The sequence below is a fragment of the Etheostoma cragini genome, chromosome 23 (genome assembly GCF_013103735.1).
Source record: "Etheostoma cragini isolate CJK2018 chromosome 23, CSU_Ecrag_1.0, whole genome shotgun sequence".
NCBI classification, from domain to species: Eukaryota; Metazoa; Chordata; class Actinopteri; order Perciformes; family Percidae; genus Etheostoma; species Etheostoma cragini.
Window position 1 is genome coordinate 18893411 of NC_048429.1, and position 11327 is coordinate 18904737.

At 40.4% G+C, this 11327-nt stretch overlaps 1 protein-coding gene across 3 annotated transcripts in view; it reads left to right on the plus strand.

Annotated features, from left to right (window-relative positions):
• The first annotated feature begins 327 nt into the window (after positions 1-327).
• Positions 328-11327, plus strand: part of sult4a1 (sulfotransferase family 4A, member 1) — a 22491-nt gene continuing 11491 nt past the window's right edge. For 2 of the 3 annotated variants that reach the window (XR_004655510.1, XM_034863987.1), the window contains exon 1: positions 329-681. Coding sequence is in view for 2 of the 3 variants with exons in the window: in XM_034863987.1 (XP_034719878.1) it covers positions 513-681 (169 nt within the window). In the remaining variant the exon portion in view is untranslated. Of the gene's footprint in view, positions 682-11327 lie in introns of all 3 variants that reach the window. The other variant, XM_034863989.1, reaches the window with a different exon arrangement.

Consider the following 11327-nt stretch of genomic DNA (forward strand, 5'->3'; position numbering starts at 1 on the left):
ACCTTATAGCTATTAAAGTATTATCTTAATTGCATGCAACAAAGATTGCACTCAATTAACAGTTGAAATCCTTAACACACATTATGAAAGCCTGTAACACTGACATTATAAGACCCATCCGTGTAGCCTATTCATGATTTATGTATAATATGGTAATTGAGTAGGCTGTATGATGTAGGCTTAAAATATGATTATAACATGATGTGTTATTACAGCAGCCTTATGGTAATAGTTTTTAATGTGTTGGAAAGCATCCTTCCTCTGTGGTCGCGCGCATCCTCGGGCTCGGCTAGAGTGGTCCTGATGCTGGGACTCGTGCGCGGGCATTACATCACTAATCTCCATCGTGATTGGCTGTATTGCAACCCATCCGCCTGCCGTGCAGCATCCACAGCAGCGCCGTTCCAAATCAACCTCATCACCACCGTTACCTCACGTTTCATTGAATTTCAAAAAACGTTCGCGTGGGTGTGCGCGTTTTCTTTCTCTTGCACTGGCGGCTCGTTTCGAGGATGGCTGAGAGCGAGGCAGACACGCCAAGCACGCCGATTGAGTTTGATAGCAAATACTTCGAGTTTGATGGAGTGCGGCTGCCACCCTTCTGCAGAGGGAAGATGGAGGAGATCGCCAACTTCTCACTCAGAAGTAGCGACATATGGATAGTCACCTACCCAAAGTCAGGTAAACAAGCCTCTGCGCCACCTTCGGCACGGTGCTGTGTCCTCACATGCCTTGGCGGTTTGCTGAGCTGCTCGCTTTTAAAGTTGTATAAAAATGTAAATAATAGCAAAGAGCCAGTATATGTACAACCTATATCAGACGTTGGGATGGATCATTGATCACTGGTCATTAAAGTTGCCAATCAGCTCGTTTTTCCTATTTAACCGCACTGGGCGGGTCACAGTCATCGCAGTTATCTAATATCTGGTTTGTGCAGCGGATCTACATCTTATCAAGCTTTTACAGCCAGTAGCTATCTCAGTAATATAATCAGATGCCAACAAACGGAGTCCAAATGCATCGATTAATGGCTGCGTCAGTTCGCCTCCACGTCTAAGCTGGCATGCACCTGCCTACGTACACAATCGCACGCGCTATCAGACGCACGGATGGAAGTTAGTGTTGACATCAAGCTTTGGAGTGGCGTTGCGCAGCGCTGCTGCAGGCCGGCTGCTGCGCGCTGGGTGGGTCCCTAATGTGATGGCTGCTGGAGCTGGAGCTCGCTGTCAGTGATGCAGAAGGGTTTGCTATTGCTGTGGGAATTAGATTTCTTCTGGTTTCGCATACCATTTATTGAATGCTCACCATGACCTGGTTCCAGATTCTATATTAGACCTTTTATCCTTTATGGACCTTGGTGCACTTTGAGATCCAGTGGTCTTCCTGCTCTTCCAGAGTCCAGGCTGAAAACTTAAGGGGCTTTTGCAATCTGACTGAGGAAATAGGACAGTGTCTTCTATTTAGTCTCATCTGAGAACGTACTTCTATCACAAAACATATACATATCTTCTTGTATTTTAGGCTTTTAGTTGGTTATTCTCCGTGTTTTGTATCTGTATTTTGAAAGGGAGCTATGTAAGCAAAGTTTATTATAGATTGATTTTATTTTATTTGTAGCCTATTTTTGTCTTTCATCTTTTCTTTTTTTGTTGTCACTTTTTCCGAAGCTTTTTGACCCTTAAAGTGCCTTAACAAAGGAACTGATGGTGACAGTGTGGGATCAATAAACTAAAACATTTTCTCATCTATCATAAGAACACCTGTCCTGTAGATGATAGGCAAACAGAAGAAAGTCAACAATGCACAGTTATTGATTGTCAGCATATCAAGAAGAAAAATAATAAAGAATCAAGTACATATATAATAATACATTCAACCTTATTTCAAAAAATATAAAAGAGAATGCATCTCCATCTATTAACATGTTACCCAGAATGTGACTAAAGCTTACATTTATTACCGCAAAGTACAAAAGTTTGTTCAGTAAAAAGTTACTGATGATGGAAAATTAAGGTTAGAGTTCAGCAAAGTTAAATTTGACGTGAAAAAAAACTGTGCCAGAAACCATAAAAATAAAGGGGTTTGAACAAAAACGTAAGAGGGGTCACAGGGTTTAAAAATAAAAACATAAAAAATTAAACTGAAAGATTAAGTTTCGATCCTGATTTTTTGAATAAATCAATTATTTTCAGAGGGTGGACTTAACCCTCCTGTTGTCCTTGGGTCAAATTTGACCCCTTTTAACAATGTCTATATCTAAAATATGGATTTCTTTTTAACCAAATTACCAAAAATAATGGATTGGATTCCATGCAACGCTCTTTGCAAATACAGTTGATCACTTTCATTGAATTTTGGGTGAAAATTTAAATTGTTCAATATCAGGATCCTGACCAAACTCATCCACTCAAGATATATTCCTCTGATCTTAACTATTAGTCAAAATAATCAATAATTTCTGCTTTATTAGCTTAAATATCAGGTATGACTCTATACAAATGAGGGTCATTGACCTTGGATTCCAAAAAGTAGTGTAAAACTAGTGTTAGTAAGGTGGTGGTAGTGAAATGAAAAATTTATAATGCGTGGAAAATGTCAAATCTTAAAAAAGGGTAAAAAAATAATCTTTTTGACCCGGGAGGACAACACAAGGGTTAATAAAACCAATAATTCACGTTTGCTGGGTTTAATTGCATGAATGCATTGTATATTTGTATGCACATATTAGGGAGTGGATCCCAGTGCTTTGCTGCCTAATACTGCTGTACACATTCTGTTACATGATACTGTGAGAGAAAGCACTAGAGCCAAACTCTCCTGTGTGTAACAGACTGTGATGCTTCCTGTTTTGGTTTTGACCTGCAAACCTACATTTGTGTTGCAGCCTTCCATTCCACCCAGACTCTCCTGGAACTCAGCACCTCTCAGGCTGACTGTAGAAAAGTGCAATTCTGAAATATTAACAAATAATTGTAAAAAAAACAACAACAACTGCTATTCCTTCTACATCATTCTGAGGGATACTGGGCTGGCATTTTTGGGTTACCGTGTAAATATTGTGGATGTGTCAATGTGTCTTGTGGTTAGAACCTTTAAAAAGACATACACAAATACATGCATGTCCTCCACGCAGTTTGTCTCAAATCAACAAGATGACATTGTGGAGTGAAAACAGTTATGCATTCATTTACATCCAAAGGATTTTACTGTTTCTTGTGCACATGAGAAGGCCGTTAAAAGCAAGAATCTCTTTCCTCGCCCCCTTTTGTTGTGTCAGTCCTCTTGTGGTGCAAAGGGAAAGAGAGCACATAGCAGGCCACATGGTTGGGATGAGCTGGGAGGCTATTGGCTCACATGTGACAGTCTTGGCCAATGGGATTTGCAAGATTCTTCAAACCGAGGTGGGTGAGAGTGTGGGGTTGCGCTACAGTTTATGACCGCAGTGCATTTGTGACTGTTTTGACATCTGCCTTATGCTCAATCATGTCTCCCTGCAGGCAACCCACCTCTGCACTGCAAACACACTCACACACACACACACACACACACACACACACACACGCACACGCACACGCACACGCACACACACACACACACACACACACACACACAAATCACAGGGCCAGTATAAACAGAAGCAGTGACATTGAGGAGAGTCCACCCTCATCTCTGGCTCGTGCAGGATTGCAAAATAAAGAAGATGCAATTTAAAGAGCCACTCAATTTAGCATTTGACACATTTTCATGCTTTTGATGCATTTAGGTTAAGGAAAGGATGGTGGGTGAACTTGTGTTAAGGTACATTTCCATGACACCAGGGCTAAGAACGGGACAGTTGGGTTTAGGAAAAAAAGAACGGGACAGTTGGGTTTAGGAAAAGAAGAAAGGGACAGTGGGTTTAGCAAAAAAAGAAAGTTGTGTTCAGGAAAAGAAGAACGGGATAGTTGGGTTTAGGTAAAGAAGAACGGGACTGTTGGGTTTGGGTAAAGAAGAACGGGATAGTTGGGTGTAGGTAAGGAAGAACGGGACAGTTGGGTTTAGGTAAAGAAGAACGGGACAGTTGGGTTTAGGAAAAGAAGAACGGGACAGTTGGGTTTAGAAAAAGAAGAACGGGACAGTTGGGTTCAGGAAACGTGACATGCGGGACAAGAACCCTGGTCTTTTGTGTGAAAGTCCAGTGTTGGTTGACCCGTGAACCCCCCCCCCCCCAACCAACCTCCCCACGTGGCTTTTTAGGCTTTTATACTACTCCCTGCCATGTAGCTGCTGTTCTCCCTGCTGCACCACCAGAGTAGCCAAAAAGATTGTACTCAAGTAAAAGTACTGTTACTTCAGAATAGTATGACTTAAGTAAAAGTAAAAGTAGTGATCCAAATAAATACTTGAGTAAGAGTAAATAAGTACTGGGAGTAATGAATTATTTTTTAACACAAGCATTCAATTAGACGGACAAAAATACAAATTAAAATTTGTTGGGCAAATTAAAGTTCATCCAATCAATAAAATAAATTAAACTAATTAATTAATTATAAAAATAGCTTAAATAAAGAAATTAAAGTTATAAAGTATATATCCATCCATGGTAGGAAAATAGGAAATGTGGAAAATATATGTATGCTGAAAGACAAACATTTAGCCTATCCACAGAAAAATATTTTTGATAATTAAGTAGCTGCGGTTTCATACTTTTACTAAAAGGTTACCATGCTTTCCATATTAGGCCAGGGTTTTTCCTCCTTGTCTGTGTTGCCTTGCCGACGGTTGATTCTGATATTTTTTGTTTTGCTATGACGGTAAAGCTAACCCGTCCCGCTGCTGAGATTGAGAATGGTCTCATGACGAGACTGCAACACAGTCACGTGGTAGAGCCTTTAGCGGAAGTCTCTCTCTCTGTCAAAGTAAAACATTAAAATGAGGCGTATGTGTGGGGGGGGGGGGGGGGGGGGGGGGGGGGGGGGGGGGGGGGGGGGGGGGGGGGATTGAAAACAATGTCCAGTGTTGTTTCACCCGTCCACCACCTCAACCAACCTCCCTACGTGGATTTTCAGTCTTTCATACTACTCGTAGAATGCCAAAGAGGTAAAAAGAGAAGTAACAAGCTCAGAGTTTAGAGTGAGAACAGGTTGGAAATCTCCACTAGTTATGGGGAGTAGTAGTTTGAATTAGCCTGTGAATATAGTTTATATGTAACAATATAATGTGATCTGTGGCTCATGGAGGAGCTTTCTGAAGTCTAAGAAAATAACCCCGATGATGTCATTACGGTTAGTTTGGATTTGTAGATACAAAATTCATACCTGCATTTGGGAACTCGGGACACGGAGTTTAAAAAATGGACGTCCAGAGAAAGTTTAATGAAAGCTAATGCTAATTGCATAACGGGAAGTGTAGGATTCTTTGGGCGTTTCTCAATATGTGTTCTTCTATGGACTTGTGTTCTTGTGTTCTTGTGAAACGTCATGTTTGGTGGCCAAAGTACTGACCCAATACACAAGTTAGCATTTCGCCAAGAACACTTAAAGTCCCCGGATGTGATCTCGACACGCCCATTTTACCGAGGATACATCGGATGGTGACTTGTGTGAACTTGGCCGGGCCGGTATCCCAGCATTCAATTCGGGTGTAAAGCGCGTATGGTTTCCGGTACACAGTTGTCACAATTTACGTCAATTAGTAAATCAATAAATTCATTTTTGGGATGTTTTAAGGCGAGAAATCAGCTGTGTAGATTTTGAATATAGGCAGTTCAACAAAAATTGATGGTGAATTAAAAAAGCCTTCGGAGTTGGAAAGCTCCACAACCCCCGGCGGGCGAGCTCGCTACGCCAGCCGGGGATGACTCTTGCAAGCCGGTCAGTCGTCAGCAGTTCGTCTCAAAACTGTCAACAGTGTTTTGTGTGCTTCTGAACTCGCGAGTACAGTCTTCCAGGTACAGCTAGCAAGTACGGTCTCCCCAAGAACACAAGTCCGTTCTTTGCTTACTTGGTATTGAGAAACGCCCATTGTCTTTTGGAGCTCAACCCTCAGTCCTACAAGTCAGAATATCTCAATATTTGCTGGCTCAATTTTGACCATCCCTGTTTATGTAATCTGTCTCTTGCAATATTTCCAGTTTGATGAAGATGCAACGCTAAAGTTCCCCAGTTTTTATAAACATTCATTATATCTGCAGAAATTGAGAATCTGTAGGCAGCTAAATCTTGGTAAGCGAAACCTTCTAGGTTCAGTTTTTTCTCAACGTAGTATTGACCAATCACGTTTGCTTTGGTTGCATGCAGGTATAAAAAGCAAAAGATGCAGAATGCATTTGCCAAAATGCAATCTCTGAACCAATCGGCTATCGTCAAGCTTTGCATTTTTTTATCTGCATTCAAATGCCGATATCTGTTTATAGAGATTTTCCTAAATGTTGTCTGGACCTAAAACACAGACAAAAGGGTATTGACTCAGACTGCAAACAACGAGCAGCGCACGGGAGGGGAAGTCTTATCATAACTCTGCCGGAACCCCAGAAGTGGAAGTAAAGGCAAGAGCAAAGTTAACAACTAAGATAAATGCTCACTCTTAACAAGGACAGGAACATGTAAATCTATAGTACATTTTGGAAATCTTTTTTATATTTTTTGTGCATTTTCAGCCTTTATTTTTGACAGGACAGCTGAAGATATGAAAGGGGAATGGCATGAAGCAAAGGGCCACAGGTAGGAGTTGAACACAGGGCCACTGCAGTGAGGGGTAATCCTCTATGTATGGGCGCCCGCTCTACCAACTGAGCTCTCTGGCCACCCTAAATCCACAATCTTAACTTTACAGTTAGCATTGTGCCTTCAGGCAGTTAGCGTTCTATTGGCATCCACTAAATCCATGTAAAGTGTTATATGTCACTACAGACACATTTCCCTGAGTCAAAAGGTGGTGTGCGACCCTAGCCGACGCTTGCACGGTGACATACCATGGCTTGTTAAGATGTAAGTCAGTACCTCTAATGCTGATTGTGGAAAGAAAAGTGCAATTCTCTAAATAATATCAAGTCGCACCTGACAGCCACCTTCACCTTTTCCTCTGTGTATACTCTGATATACTCTATTATTTGAAAACTTTGACCAGCCATGCTAGCAGAGTCAGCAGACTGGCGAGTTGATCTCATTATTATTATGAGCAACTCATAATCATGAGATGGGCACAGACATGGTCCTGCTAGCTTGAGTTTTGTCTTCTCCATCTTTCTTCTCTTTGTGTATGCTGATGAAATTTGACCAGACTGGCAGAGTCGCCAGACTACTGAGTTGATTTTTCTATCCTGATGAGCAGGGGCGATTCAAGGATAAGACCTCAGGGGGGCTCAGCCCTCAAAGCAGAATGTGACCCAGCTACAGCGCCTTGTAAAAAAACAAAAACCTGACACTTAATAATGACCAATTTGACACAATGTTCTAACATTCAGCAATTTTGGTTGCTTACATTTAAATTTGGGTTCTAATCTGCACCATAAAATGACCAAGTTTTTCTCTGGGGACCACCAAGGTTACACATAAGAACCGTCTCCTGATCTGCCTCTGACAGATTAGATAGAGACTCAGCCAAAGGTGGGAGTCTGGAACAGCCTCTTCTGATTGGCCAACGCTACATTTCTGTTAACCCTGTCCTTGAATGGGCTACAGGTGAATAGCATCGCCGAAACCGACACAGGATATCTAGTAGGGAACTACTAGAACTGTTGGGTTCTTGTAAATTATAGAGTGTGGTCTAGACCTTCTCTATCTGTATAGTGTCTCGAAATAACACTTGTAATGAATTGATACTATAAATAAAATTCAATTGAAATAAACCTGTTTTAAGCCCTTTGAACCTGTCATTGTTTGTCCTCTGTCACTAGCAGACACGTTTGCAAACTTGAAGCACAAAAATTGATTAAAAAAAAATTTAAATGTTTTTTAATATTGTAATTTTTAAGGAGGGCTGAGATAAAATTTAGGTGGGCTTGAGCCCCATAAGAAGGTTCTTAAATCGCCTATGCTGATGAGTTACTCGTAGTCATGAGATAGCTAGCTTGAGCTTATCTTTTACCACTTTTCTCTGTTGTGGACATTTGACCAGCCTTGACCAAGGCTAGCTGGCTAGCAAGGCAAGCTAGCTAGCTAGCCCGGGCTAACAGAGTTGGCAGGAGACTAACAAGTTAGTCTTGCATTGCCAGACCTATCTCCACAGCGCTGTGCAGTAAGGTCTGGCTCCACCATGCATACCTTCTAGGATAAAGAAGAAAATGGTCTGGGTTGTTTACATTTTTTTCAATCACAATTGTCTTTGGCAGCGCTAAGCTATGAACGCAGTGAAGGGGGCTCTGCAAAATGTTCTTGGGGAGGACTTTTCAAGTAGGTCTGCCTTGTCGCATGATGCAAATTTTCTTCAAAACTCGCCATTCACAGCATGAAGGTTTCCGCTCAAAGTTTGTTGTTGTTTTCCAAAACAAACTGAGTTTGACAATGGCAACAGTAGCTAAGTTTCCATCCACTTGTAAATCGAATTATCTGAAGTTCGGTAACAAAACTCATGTGAAAAAAAAGCAGGTGATAGTGTGTTTCAACAAAACGGCTTTAAAGCAAATAAAAACCTGTGGTAAAGACGTCACATGCTGTTTTGCGATCAAATTGGCATGTCAAATTGATTTTAGACATTTGAAGGTGTTTCCAGTCATTTTCACACTGAATCACACAACATTCAAGCAAACGTTTGCAAAAAAGGTTTTTCTAGACACTAACACATGATCAATATTGGACAAGTTGTAATAGTGCTTATGTGCCAGCTGATAAAGACACATCAAGCTATAAAAGAAAAAAACAACGCTTTCAACACATCACTATGACGATGCAGAAGCAACTTGCCTTTTATTGTCCCTCCGGCACCGCTGCAAGACTCTTTTTTGAGACGCCTCGCTGTTTGAGCGCCTTCCATTGACTCCGCAGGACATCCCACAGCTTGTCCTAACCTTTCTCAGCCATTTCCTTCACGAGATCCTGATAAATTAAATTCAGAAAGTCTCTTCTCTACTCGTCCGTCCACTTCCATCTGTACTTTTTGACGGCCGGCTTGTGTGCAAACAGAGAGGAAATACTGGGCAGAAATGATCTAAAACTTCTTCTTCTTTGTTTTGTGGCACGTTGCAACCCTAAAATGACCTAAAATTTAATCTCAAATTATTATTTATTCGGCAAATAGTTTTCATCAGCGTTTATCGCATAAGCCGTACACCGCATTTCTTTTGAGAATTTCGATATTCATGAAATTCCATCCGGACTGTTTTCATAAGGCCTTTTTCATTCAATATCACTTAATTTGGATAAAAACGTGTGGATGGAAACATAGCTATAGAGAGCTGAAGATGAGTTGATCTAGACTACTATCTTACAATCCTGATGAGCGTCCGTCCAATGTCAACCATATACAGCACAACTAATGTTTGTAGAATAGACAATTCAGCAGACATTTTCAGGCGACTGTAGTGGTCCACGCCTTTTAGAACCAACAAAAAACAGTTTGGGTTTACAACGGCTGCTTACCTGGGTTCTACATTGATCATCAACTGGTGACAATTTTAACTTTTTGCCTGAGACATCAATCAATCTTTGTCTTTAACTGCATGTGTATGCAGCCGTGAAGTGTTTATTTAAGACCTGTTTACAGGGGAATCAGCTGGAAACATTAAAAAGAATCAGCTGGAATCTGTGGTTAACTCATGTAGATAACCTGATTTTAGGATAGCTAGCTACAACTGATCAAATCTAGAATTAGCAGTTGTCATTTTAGCTGAAATCAACAGCATAGGCTTCTGTCAACAAACATTTTTAAGAATTTTGATTATGCATCTGGACCCTTTTCATGCATGCAGTACAGCAATACATGCAACTGGCTCATATGATAAATAAAAGGTTTTTTTTCTAGCTTGGTGACAGGATTTTTTGGGTTTCACAGCCAGCATGTGCCCAGCCTGAGGCAATACATACAGTATACTGTGACCTACACATCATCTTCCTCTGAGAACAACGGCTGCTGTCATTGCTTATTAAAAACTATTAATGCTGAATTTATATGATATGATAAAAACAGAGGGATCTGATAGAAGCTTTCTGCAAACAAAAATAAAGTAGTCTCATGATGAGAAATACTGTGTTTTAATACAGGAATGCAAGAATTGTTTGGTATTTCTACTTGATGCTGACTGAAAAAGTGGGGAAAGTACTTATTCTTTCGTGGTGTGGTTGCATTATGGGTAATTAAGGTTTTGACAAGGAGGGAGAATGCCTGGAATTTGAAAGATGATATGTCTGGTTCTGCTGCATGGATTTTGTCTCTTTTCTTCAATTAAATCATCCGTTGGGAGTCCGTGCAAGTGTGAAATGCTAAATCAATAGAGTAGCTTTTCAAAGCTCTGTGAATTGGAATTTTTCGGGTAACTTGGAACAGAACATCCAAAAACACAATACCTGGAGGAAATCAAGTCTAACACTCACTCTCCTTTTAGCTCCCCCCATTGGATTGTACCGCTTGGTGTCCTTTGCAGCTAGATTTTTCACTTTGTAACCAAATCTTCTCTTTAACCCTCGTGTTGTCTTTGCGTAGACTGTGAACTTGTTGTCCTTCTTGGTAAAAATTGCAAATTAGCTTTTTATTTGGCTCTTTTTTAATGTTTTTTAATGCTTTTTGATGATAGTTTAAATCAGAGGATGTTGTGTGGATCAGTTTATTTCAAATAATAAAAACACCCACAATTCAATGAAAGTAACCATTAATTTTACCTGCCAAGAATAATATATGGCTTCTATACAACATACATTCAAACATTCATATTATTTTTGGAGAATTTAGTTCAAAGAAACACGTAATTCTGATACAAAATGACCCTCAAATTTGACCCAAGGACAACTCAAGGGTTAATAATGTAAAGAAACACTAGTTTAGCGCTTGTGTGTAATCACACCCCAGTCTTATGGCAGTTTGTGAAATGGTCTCGTTATTTAATCTATTGATTTGTGTACAGGTCATGTTATTTAGTTATTTTTGTGTATTGATTACGAATTTTGAAGTAATGTCTTTCAATGGGAAGCCTATTTCGTGATCCGAGAACTATTAGCAAGTAGTACTGAAAAGCCAAAAATCCTTGTTTCATTTCCCCCAGACAAGCCAGTGTCATGGCAGTTTGTGAAATGGTCACGTTCAAAAATCGTAACATATACACATATCAATAAATCAAAATTGTTACGACGGGGGGTGAGGTGAGGACCCAAATGCAACAGACAGCAGGCAGGAGCAGATATACAGGGTTTTTTATT